The sequence below is a fragment of the Symphodus melops genome (genome assembly GCF_947650265.1).
Source record: "Symphodus melops genome assembly, chromosome: 14".
Lineage (NCBI taxonomy): Eukaryota > Metazoa > Chordata > Actinopteri > Labriformes > Labridae > Symphodus > Symphodus melops.
The window spans coordinates 200,895-213,309 of record NC_136704.1 but is presented as its reverse complement, the minus strand read 5'-3'; the positions used below and the strand labels follow the sequence as shown (position 1 = coordinate 213,309).

Sequence of the window (12,415 nt, the reverse complement as noted above, 5' to 3'; positions counted from 1 at the left end):
AAACAGGAAGCCTTTAAATCCAACAGAGCGGACTCAGTTGATCCAGATGGGGCCTCAGCCTGGTCTCCACAACACCTCCCCTGCTCTCATCAGGGCAGTAAGCTGGGCTGTATAGTGGTCCAGTTTGGACATGAAGCTTTGCTCCAGATAAATCCTAGTTATTCTGTGAAACTCCTCCTTGATCTGAAATGACAAGGATTCAGAAGTATGACAGTAGTTCATGGTAAATCAGTGACTCATGAATTCTACAGGCGTTTTGAATGCAGGTCAGGGTGAAAAGCAGCAAGCAGCCACTTCTTCAAATCATCAACTTGGAGACAGAGAAACATTTGGCCTCTGCTTTGAACTTTGAGAGAGAAGTCTGTTTAAAGGTTCTTCATGTTCATGCATTGATACAGGAATCCTACACAACATATGTCCATAAATACATTCTTGTTACAGCCTTAAAGGAACAGAGAACATTACAAAGGCTATACAAATTCATCTAGCACAGATTCACAACACAGAGCAGGCCATCTCTCTTTGAGCTCATGGCTGCTGGACTTCAACCCACAACCTCATGCCTTCAACAGGAACAGGTTTTTTCTGGACTTCCTGATCTTGACTTCCTTAAGAAGCTGCTGTCTCTCCATCTCAACACTGTCCCTACTTTCTCCACTTGGGTGTGGAGGAAGGTGGTTGACCTCCGCCCTCTTTGCTCTCTTGACATTTTTTGCAGGATTTTTCTCAGCAGGGGATTTCCTTGGTGATATCAAGCTCAGGACCAGGTACTTCACACCTTCTCATTTTCGAACAGTAATTAGCCATCTTGTATTTCAGGCGCTGCTGCCACCCGTACATGCCTGAAAATGAGCTGCCAGCTTCTCTAAGGCATGGTGGCTTTTTTACCAGAGCTTCTACAACTGCCAATATTTGAGGAGCAGTAGGATAGGCAGTGAAGTGGAATATTTGCTCAGCAAGTTTCTCAAGTATGTCAGAGTTCATGCTTGGATTCTGAAGGAGGGAGCCATAATTTTCATAAGCCACATGTCCTGCTTGAAGGAGGATGTCAACATGAAATGAAAAGGTGGGTATCACAACATGAGTTGGCCATGGTTCAGATGGATGCTCTGGTGGCTGTGCTAGAATGATGGTGTCAGATGAGCTAACCGAGGAACTGTCCTCCAGGAAAGACAGAGTAATGGAGTCGGGAGTGGAGGATGCAGCAGGTTCATTGATGGGGCTCAATGTGAGAAGAACAGAAGGTTCACTTTGAACCACTTTGACTGTGTCTTTGTCCTGAATAATATCAGTTGATGTTAGAGTGAAGAATTGGTGATCAAAGTCTTTGTCCAGGTCCATAACAGTAAAACTCTGTGATAGATTAAAGCCAAAAGTTCTTCTACTGTAAAAGGAATCCCAGCTGGTAGGGTTCACTTATGAGTTTGAGTCTCTTCGATTATAACTCCAAGAGACACTTTTAGAAAATCATGCTCCTGCTTCTAATGCCATCTTGCTGCCGTAATAATAGATCTTAGTCTTGTTGATTGTATAATATGTCATGTGTATCTACCTCTGATGGTTTAGTGAGGGTGCTGTGGGTTTATGGGCGGGATATGTCAGCGAGAGCCTTTATGTGTGTACATTGTATGTAACTGTGTCTGTATTCAATTGTACTGATTGTGTTTTTGTATTCTTGAAAACGAGATGGATCATCTCAAGGGGATATCCAACAAATAAACAGAATGTGTATGATTATAAGTCGTAGCTGGGCAGGGCCTGACATCCTCATAGCCTTGGTCAAGCAGAACTGAAAAAACAAAGATAAAGAACAAGGATACAATTCAATGAGACGACAGGGAAAGAGACTGTGACATGTAACAGCAAGCATTTTAAAAAACAGTTCAAATGTGGAATAATTCAACAAATAAGTCCAGAGGAGACGGTTCATAACAATAAGGCACAAACTGGTTTGAAGGGATACTTGACCTACTTTGATAAACAGATATGGTGTTTAAGAGAAACCATTCCTCCAGCGTATAGGCAGCCAGTGGGAACTTATCAGTGAGCTGTGACTGCTCAATGACTTTAACTATGCTTGTTGTATCTAAGCTGAAACATCTAAAATGCTCCTAGTACACCTTTATTTTTACATTCATTCAACATGTTTAGTTTGATCACTTTTTATTCATGTTTCCATCAGCTTCTCTTTCTTCAATGGTCAAATCCATAATAAGACTTCCTCCTTCCACACACTCATTTTCAACACATGAATACATTGTGTAAATGTAATCTGAGCTGACACAATCTAGTTCTCACTGAAACTTCACATGTATTTGTAGACATGAGTTTAATTCTTATATTTGACTACAGCACCACGTTGATGGAATCAGTGTAATGAGTCCAGTTTGTGTCTTTTTGTAAAGACAGTCTGAATGTTCTTCTCTTGATTGACAGCTGAGGTTTCAACATGAAGACGATCTCTGCTGCTTCTGATCACACAAACACTTTGATTTCTTGTCCTGAATCTTCAAATCAAAGAGTCAAACTTCCTTCAGGGAGAAATGGAGGGTGTGCCCTGTGATCACCTGTTGGTATGTTGATGAACCAGCTCTGCTGTTTCCTGCTCTCAGTAGTTTGGACTCTGACTCTGTCCCGGTCTGACGCAGATCTGTTCTCTGTTGAAGGTAAGAGACACTTTGACCTGTTTTTAAGACTCTCTGTTTAAGTGTCTAAAGAGCTGTAAGCTAACAGTTAGCCACCAGCTTCATTAGCTGCTCTGACTACTGTAGAAGTACAGGAGACACAATGATCCTCAGTTAGTATGCAGGCTATGCTAACATGCTAACAGTACAGTGATACACAGCAGAGGGAGGGTGTGGAGTCAGGACTAAAAATAATCACTCCATCAGATCAACTGGTTCCACTACTTCTCTGAAACTGGACGGTTGCCAAGCAACACAAAGACTGGTCTGTCTGCACCCAGAGCAGAGATCAGCACAGAGCAGAGAGCTTCTTCTGCACATTAAAGTTTATTAAAGTTTCCCCTCTAACAGGGTCAAAGTTGCTTCTAGAGCAGGAGGGGAAAATGTCATCAAGAGTGGAGGTCAAACCTCCGACTGGATTTGATTGGCTGCTTTGAGTGACATTGATGCGATGCGACTCTGCTGCTTGATCAGAAGAGTTGAAAACGTTTGTTGCACACTTGTACATAAAAAACCAAGCGTGCATGGGATTTTTATGATTCTTTGACTTTGGTCTGAAACCCAGAGACACAAACACATCAACTCAGCGTGACTCTGGGACATCTGGGTGGACTGAGCTACGCATGGCATCAAAGACCCCTGTGCTGCCCTGAGCTGCCCCAAAAGTGCCTGTGTGATACTTCTTTGATCCATCCACAGATATTCCACCTAAAATATGACACTGTCTTTGTACAGAAATAACTACAAGTCTGACTGAACAAGATGATAAATCACATGTTTAAAATCATATGTGAGGGGGGGCTAGTGTCCAAGAACATGGCTGAAATAATACGGGCCTCACATGTTTTAAATGTGATGAGCTTTACAAACTGCTGTAAAAATGTGTCTGACAGCATTAAAGAAGAGCGCCTGAACCCGCGCTGTTCCAAAGGAAAACCAGGATTTATCTGGAGCCGCTTTTCTACAGAAACGTCTCCGTGTGATCGGGTACTAAGAGAGCTTTCTTACTGTCATTGAAAACTTTGAGCCCCTGCTGTGATTCAGAGTTTGTCTGGAGGGCCCCCTGCTGGCCTGGCTGACACAAGACTTACAGGAGAATATAAATGTTGGAATTCAGCCAAATCAAAATATGAACTAATAATGACAGAAATGATAGAAGAGTCATGAATGTCCAAATGATCAATGTTCAGGGAACCTTCAGCCAGTGTTGTACAGTCATGTGATTCATTAACTAAAGGTGTCCTCACATGTGACATATTATATCTATTATAAATTATTATCATCCAATAATGGCTCACTGACACAGAGCATCGTGATGATGATGAAGGTGTGTCCTCCACAGGTGAATCTCTTTGACTGGATGTGACTCCAGCAGCTGAACTGGGTCAGTGTTGCCATAGTGACAGAGATCAGCTCTTCCAGCAGGGGGCGCTCTGCTATGGATCAGTGTGAGGACACAGAGGAGGGAGTCCCTCCCTCTAAAACCTCTCTGTGTGAGGAACAGGAAGCTCTGAGGTGAGATCACCATCTCTAACTGTCCATGACTCTTCTCCATGTCACAGTATCCCTCCACCTTCATCACTCCATCATCATCATCATCATCAGTGTCTCAGCTGCTGCTCACAGTAACTAATAATGTAGTGTGTTTGTATCAGGATGCAGGACCAGAGAGCAGCCTGTCCTGGACCCAGCTGTGTGTCCATGAAGAGTGACCGGTCTAAAGGTTTTATGATGACCTTTAAAGATGGACGTGGTGCTGATGGAAGGTGAGAATTAAAAAGTATTAATGATCAACTGTAAACACACATTAACTGTGAATGAGTTGCTGCTTCATTAAAATCAGGCTGTATTAGTTCTTCTCAGCTCTGACTTTTATTAACTCTGCATTATCCTTTGTCTCAGCTGATAAACATGTTTTTAGGCAGACGTAGCAGAATCAGTTTTAATGCTATCAAATGAACAGTTTACAATGAATCTGTTGATATCAGAGATGTTACTGTAGCTCTCTGGGAAAGACGCCAACTATCGCTCCAAAGTGGACTCTTTTTTACCGTCATGTAATATTTGTATAAAACAAGGTTGTATGAAATCGTATGAAAGACTTTAATACTTTAATACATAAAACACAAATATGATCCAGATGAGACCGGTGAGAGAGAGTCGTCCTCATGGATCAAGAGACTAAACTTTATAATGACTCAGAGATCATTGGTGACGTTGTGCTCTGATCACAGACTGTAAGCAGGCTCTGATGGAAACACGTCACTTTACTGGGGCAGACATGTACAGTCAGGACCGTTTGACCCCAATCAGGCAGACACCATCAGATCCAGTGTGTACATGGATCCTGATCCCAACAACAGTCAGGACCGTTTGACCCCAATCAGGCAGACACCATCAGATCCAGTGTGTACATGGATCCTGATCCCAACAACAGTCAGGACCGTTTGACCCCAGTCAGGCAGACACCATCAGATCCAGTGTGTACATGGATCCTGATCCCAACAACAGTCAGGACCGTTTGACCCCGGTCAGGCAGACACCATCAGATCCAGTGTGTACATGGATCCTGATCCCAACAACAGTCAGGACCGTTTGACCCCAGTCAGGCAGACACCATCAGATCCAGTGTGTACATGGATCCTGATCCAAACAACAGTCAGGACCGTTTGACCCCGGTCAGGCAGACACCATCAGATCCAGTGTGTACATGGATCCTGATCCCAACAACAGTCAGGACCGTTTGACCCCAGTCAGGCAGACACCATCAGATCCAGTGTGTACATGGATCCTGATCCCAACAACAGTCAGGACCGTTTGACCCCAGTCAGGCAGACACCATCAGATCCAGTGTGTACATGGATCCTGATCCCAACAACAGCATGAACCCCCCTCTCCATCAGAATGAGCCTGATCAGATCAGTCTGTTCTGATTGACATGTTTACATGCTGCGTTTTTATTCAGATCATTTATTCAGATTATTTGTGTCCATGTAACCGCAGCAGCTGTTGGCTGTATTCTGAGTGAGATACTGTTCTAATAGAAACAGAACTTTGGAGAACTTCAGCTCTGCCTGTTACGATCTCCGACTGGATCGGACCCAAAAGCACCACTCGTCAAACAAGTTCAAGCCAGTATCCAATTTAATAAACAAGTGACAGTGAGGGGGAGGGGGTGATGTTTCCAGGAATCCCAATTGTGAGGTGAACACTCGGTCCGAGTGTGAAGTGAGTCTCCAGTCCCGTAGTGCAGTTCCTTCTGAGAAGATCAGCAGGCAGTGAGCAGGTAGTGACGAACACACACGAATCCAAAAACACAACGATCTAAAGTGAGGAAGCACAGAGGAGTTAGTTCCCAGCTTAACCAAGCCAGATAAATATGCACAAAAGGCCGTGATCCACAAGAACGCTACTACCACACTGGTAGACGCAACGATCTGGCACCGAGGCAGAGGAATCCCAGGTTTAAATACAGCCAGGTGTTGATGAAGAGATTAGGTACACCTGGTGCAGCCAGCACCCAGGTAGCCACGCCTACAGCCAATACACAGAGACTAACAGGAGAAAGAAACATGAGGATCACAGACAGGGAATACAAACCACACAAAGGGGAAGGAGGGACCTGCCATGATGGAATCATGACAGTACCCCCCCTTAATGAGCGCCTCCAGGCGGTCCACCAGTCTTATCGGGGTGAGCGCGATAGAAATCCCTGATCAGAGAGTTGTCGAGAATCAGGGCTCGAGAGATCCAGCTCCTCTCCTCTGGTCCATACCCCTCCCAGTCAACCAAATACTGAAACCCACGACCCCGACGTCGAACGTACATGACTCTCTTTACTGTAAAAGCCGGATGGCCATCAATGAGTCGGGCGGGTGGTGGGGCGATGGCTGGAGGGCATAAACTGCTGGAGGCTACTGGTTTTAACTGAGACACATGGAAGGTGGGATGGATCTTGAGGGCATGGGGCAGCTTAAGGCGAACAGCAGACGGGTTAATGATCCTTTCAATTACATAAGGGCCAATGAAACGCGGTGCCAGTTTCTTGGAATCAACACTGAGTGGAATGTTCCTGGAACTAAGCCAAACCTGTTGACCTGGTTTATAGGCTGGAGCAGGGATCCTACGACGGTCTGCTATCCTACAGTTAAGCTCACGGGTGCGAAGAAGAGCAGCCCGAGTCTCCCTCCAGACCCTGCGGCTTCTACGCAGGTTAACCAGGACTGAAGGTACAGCAATCTCTGTCTCCTGAGCAGGGAAAAGAGGAGGTAAGTACCCTAAAGAGGCTTCAAAGGGTGACATACCTGTGGCAGAGCAGGAGAGAGAATTGTGGGCGTATTCCACCCAAGATAGTTCTGAACACCATGAGGAGGGATTGCGGGCACAGACGCATCGTAACGTGGCTTCGAGGTCTTGGTTGGCTCGTTCCGTCTGGCCATTGGTTTGAGGCTGATAACCAGATGACAAACTCACATTAGCTCCCAGTGCCCGGCAAAACTCCTTCCATACTTGCGAGATAAACTGGGGACCCCTGTCAGAGACGATGTCCAAGGGAATACCATGGAGGCGGAAAACATTGTCCACAAGGAGCTTAGCCATCTCAGTAGCTGTGGGTAGCTTGGGGAGAGCCACAAAGTGAACCGCTTTAGAGAAACGATCCACAACAGTCAAAATAGTGGTATTACCTCTTGATGGGGGAAGCCCAGTCACAAAGTCTAATCCAATATGGGACCACGGACGTCCGGGCACTGGAAGTGGACGGAGGAGACCAGCCGGAGGACGATGAGAGGTCTTACCACGAGCGCAGACAGTGCAGGCCCTCACATAGTCCCTGGTGTCAGTGTTCATGGTGGGCCACCAAAAGTGTCGACGAAGAAGGGATAGGGTACGAGCAATACCAGGATGACAGGCGAATCTGGAAGTGTGCCCCCACTGGAGGACCTGTGAACGAACGGAATTAGGGACAAACAAACAACCAGGCGGACCACCACCTGGGTCAGGGTGTGTAACAAGTGCTTGTCTCACCACCGATTCTATAGCCCAGGTCAGCGACGCCACCAAGCAGGAGGAAGGCAGGATGGTGTCAGGTTCGACCACTTTGTCCTCCCTGCGAATGAATTGCCTGGAGAGAGCATCCGGCTTTACATTCTTACTTCCTGGACGGTAAGTAAGGGAGAAGTTAAAGCGGCCAAAAAATAGGGCCCATCGGGCTTGACGAGAATTTAGTCTCTTAGCTGTTTGGATGTAAGCCAGGTTCTTATGATCAGTCCATACCAAAAACGGGATCTCCGTACCCTCCAGCCAGTGCCTCCATTCCTCCAGAGCCAGCTTAACAGCCAAAAGTTCACGGTTCCCAACATCATAATTCCTCTCAGCAGATGACAACTTCCTGGAAAAGAAGGCACAAGGGTGTAATTTGTGATCATCTGCTGAACGCTGAGAGAGCACCGCTCCTACCCCAATATCTGAGGCGTCCACCTCTACCACAAACTGCTGTGATGGGTCAGGTTGCACCAGGATGGGAGCTGATGAGAATCGTCTCTTCAATTCCAAGAAGGCCTTCTCTGCTGCAGATGACCAGACGAAAGAGACAGATGGAGAGGTTAATTGAGTAAGTGGTGCTGCTACCTGGCTGTAGCTGCGCACGAATCGTCGGTAGAAATTAGCAAATCCCAGGAATCTTTGCAACTGCTTCCTGGAAGTCGGTGTTGGCCACTCCGTAACAGCTTTGACCTTGTCGGGGTCCGTCCTCACCTGCCCCCCCTCCACAATGTATCCGAGGAATGAAACTGATGAAGAGTGAAATTCACATTTCTCGGCCTTGACAAACAACTTGTTATCTAATAGTCTTTGGAGGACTTGGCGGACATGAGTGGTGTGCTCCTCCAGGTTACGTGAAAAAATCAAAATGTCATCCAGATAAACAAACACTGACCTGTTCAAAAAATCTCGGAGAACATCGTTTACCATAGCCTGGAAGACAGCGGGGGCATTGGTGAGGCCAAAGGGCATAACAAGATACTCAAAATGACCCAAAGGTGTATTGAACGCCGTCTTCCATTCATCTCCCTCCTTGATCCGAACCAAATGATATGCATTGCGTAGATCCAATTTGGTGAATACTGTAGCGCCAGACAGGGGTTCAAAAGCAGAGTTAATTAGAGGCAGGGGATACTTGTTCTTGACAGTGATATTATTCAAACCACGGAAGTCAATGCAAGGTCTCAGAGTCTTGTCTTTCTTGGAAACAAAAAAAATCCTGCCCCCAGAGGAGATGATGATGGTCGAATGATGCCAGAGTCTAGTGATTCCTTGATGTATTGTTCCATAGACTCGCGTTCTGGGGCTGAGAGGTTGTATAACCTGCTTGTGGGTAACGGGGCGCTGGGTAACAGGTCAATGCCACAATCATAAGGTCGATGGGGAGGCAGTGATAAAGCCCTTTGCTTGCTAAACACCTCAGCAAGATCATGGTACACAGGGGGCACACAGGTGACATCAGGGGGTTCAGGTGGTGAAGCACGGAACGAACTAGTAGACAGTGGCTGAGCTGACTTGAGGCAAGAAGCATGACAAAATGAACTCCAACTCACAATTCTACCAGAAGCCCAGTCAATGACTGGGTTGTGGAGTTGGAGCCAGGGCAGGCCGAGAACAATAGGAGCATTAGCCGACGGCATAATGTGGAAAGTGATCTCCTCACGGTGATTACCAGCTAACAACAGGGACAGAGTGCAAGTTTGATGGGTTATATGAGCTAGAACATCACCATTTAATGCATTAACAACCAGGGGAGTCTCTAAACGTTTGACTAGCTCAGAGTCAATGAGGTTGGAGTCAGCCCCTGAATCCACTAGGGCCTGACGATGTACACTGGTACCGTTAACACAAATACTCGCCTTGAGATTAATACGTTGTCGGGGAAGAGTGGGGACCACTGTATGACTCACCAGAACCCCGACTTTGACTGGTGAGGATTGTAGTTTAACCGCTGGGTGCAGTTAACCAGTTGGTGCCCCTGTTCGCCGCAGTAGAGGCAGAGTCTCTCTTTGAACCTTCGATTTCTCTCCTCCACTGAAAGACGGCTTCGACCCAGTTGCATGGGTTCCTCCGGATGTTGAGTAGACTGCCCTGGCGGTTCACTGGACTTGTTAGAACTTACAGGCCAAGGAATGGTTTGGGTGAAAGGTGCGTTAGGACCTAAGGTTTTAGCTGGACCTGACTGCACCCTCTCTCTGCGACGTTCTCGTAAACGGTTGTCTATTTTAATGGCTAAAGCTATTAGCTCCTGCAGACTCTTAGTCTCCGTCCTCCCAATAAGACCATCCTTTACTGACTCGTTAAGCCCTTTAAAAAAAATGCTTTGCAATGCCTTGTCGTCCCATCCCAGCTCCGCTGCTAATGTGTGAAATTCTACCGAGTAATCAGCAGTGCTTAAAGAACCCTGTCTAAGACTGAGTAAGCGGTTACTGGAATCGCTACTTGTGACTGGATCGGCGTAAGAAGAATTAGCTTTACCAGGACTATTCCAAAAAGCAGCTCCCCATGATCTAGCCCGCCCCGTAAGAAGACCTAGCACATAGGCTATCTTAGTAGCATCGCTAGCATAAGTGAGTGGCTGCTGACCAAAAACTAAGGAGCACTGAAACAAAAAAGACTTACACTCCCCTAAATCCCCATTATAGCGCTCTGGTGCTGGGACGTAAGGTTCGCGAGGCTGATAACTACTCCCAGATGCCGCAGAGAGAGGAGCAGAATGAGGCAGAGAAGCTGATGCTAGCCCAGGCTGAGAAGACATATGGAGTTGGCCTTCCATGCGGGAGAGGCTAGCTGATAGAGTGGAGAGGGACTCCATAATACTATGCAGGGTCTGGTCATGATGGCCCAACAGAACTCCTTGTGACGACACGGCTTGTCTCAAAGAGTCCACCCCAGGTTGCCACGCCTACAGCCAATACACAGAGACTAACAGGAGAAAGAAACATGAGGATCACAGACAGGGAATACAAACCACACAAAGGGGAAGGAGGGACCTGCCATGATGGAATCATGACACTGCCTCCTGATTACTGATGATCCATCTGCTAGTTTGAACTGGAACAATCTGATTAAAGATGATGATGATGTTTGTTTGTATCAGGATGCAGGACCAGAGACCAGACTCTCCTGGACCCAGCTGTGTGTCCATGAAGAGTAACCAGTCTATGGGTCGTCTTATGAACTTTAAAGATGGACGTGGTGCTGATGAAAGGTAAGAATTAAAAATCCAGTGAATGTTCTGACTCTGTGGTTCAAAGACTCATATCTTGGCTCAGAACTTCATCATATATGACCCATTGTTTTCTTGTGTAATATGTCCTGTCACAGAGTTCAACAGGAGAGCTCCCAGGTTCACAGAGATCCATCAGACCAGCAGGATCTAACAGACCTGGACTCCATCTTTATGGTGTGTTATTTCATAAACTACCATGACAAGAATGTAATGCTAAGTTATTGTTGTGTTTAGAGCAGCTGACCTTCAGACTGACACATGAACCACATGTTGAGTTCTACCACTTTATAGGGAATATCCAGTGTCTCCTTCTGTTCCAGCTGCTGGAGGAGAACATCGTCACCTTTGTGAAGAACGAGCTGAAGAGAGTGCAGAGGGCTCTGAGTCCAGATTACCCAGAATGCTTAGAGAGTCAGAGTGAGGATGAAGAGCAGAGGAGAAGCTGTAAAGAGGCATTTTTGAAGATCACTCTTCACTTCCTGAGGAGAATGAAGCAGGAGGAGCTGGCTGACTGTCTGCAGAGCAGTAAGAACATCTGAACAGATTTCATATTTTAGAAAAAGGACAAAGAGGTTTAAAGTTCAAACTCAGATTGTCATGTGATCTATATCAGGATCTGTTCATTGATCTCAGTTCTGTCTTTATTCAGAAACAGTCGCTGCAGAGTGCGGGCGTAAACTGAAATCTAACCTAAAGGAGAAGTTCCAGTGTGTGTTTGAGGGGATCGCTAAAGCAGGAAACCCAACCCTTCTGAACCAGATCTACACAGAGCTCTTCATCACAGAGGGATGGACTGGAGAGGTCAATGAGGAACACGAGGTCAGACAGATTGAAACAGCATCCAGGAAACCAGACAGAGCAGAAACAACCATCAGACAAGAAGACATCTTTAAAGCCTCACCTGGAAGAGATGAACCAATCAGAAGAGTGATGACAAAGGGAGTGGCTGGCATCGGGAAAACAGTCTTAACACAGAAGTTCACTCTGGACTGGGCTGAAGACAAAGCCAACCAGGACATACACTTCACATTTCCATTCACTTTCAGAGAGCTGAATGTGCTGAAAGAGAAAAAGTTCAGCTTGGTGGAACTTGTTCATCACTTCTTTCCTGAAACCAAAGAAGCAGGAATCTGCAGGTCTGAAGAGTTCCAGGTGGTGTTCATCTTTGACGGTCTGGATGAGTGTCGACTTCCTCTGGACTTTAAAAACAACCAGACCCTGACTGATGTCACAGAGTCCACCTCAGTGGATGTGCTGATGACCAACCTCATCAGGGGGAAACTGCTTCCATCTGCTCGCCTCTGGATAACCACACGACCTGCAGCAGCCAATCAGATCCCTCCTGAGTGTGTTGACATGGTGACAGAGGTCAGAGGGTTCACTGACCCACAGAAGGACGAGTACTTCAGGAAGAGTTTCAGAGATGAGGAGCAGGCCAGCTGGATCATCTCCCACATCA

At 46.4% G+C, this 12,415-nt stretch overlaps 2 protein-coding genes across 2 annotated transcripts in view; one reads left to right on the top strand and one right to left on the bottom strand.

Moving 5' to 3' along the window:
• LOC306835073 (NLR family CARD domain-containing protein 3-like) overlaps window positions 1–12,140 on the bottom strand; it is a 276,939-nt gene extending 264,799 nt beyond the window's left edge. The window contains exon 1 of the mRNA XM_079361482.1: window positions 11,959–12,140. Within this exon, the coding sequence (XP_079217608.1) occupies window positions 11,959–12,054 (96 nt within the window). The 5' untranslated portion in view covers window positions 12,055–12,140. The remainder of the gene's footprint in view (window positions 1–11,958) is intronic.
• LOC306835072 (uncharacterized protein) overlaps window positions 1–12,415 on the top strand; it is a 333,943-nt gene that overhangs the window by 129,757 nt on the left and 191,771 nt on the right. The gene's annotated exons all lie outside the window — the stretch shown is intronic.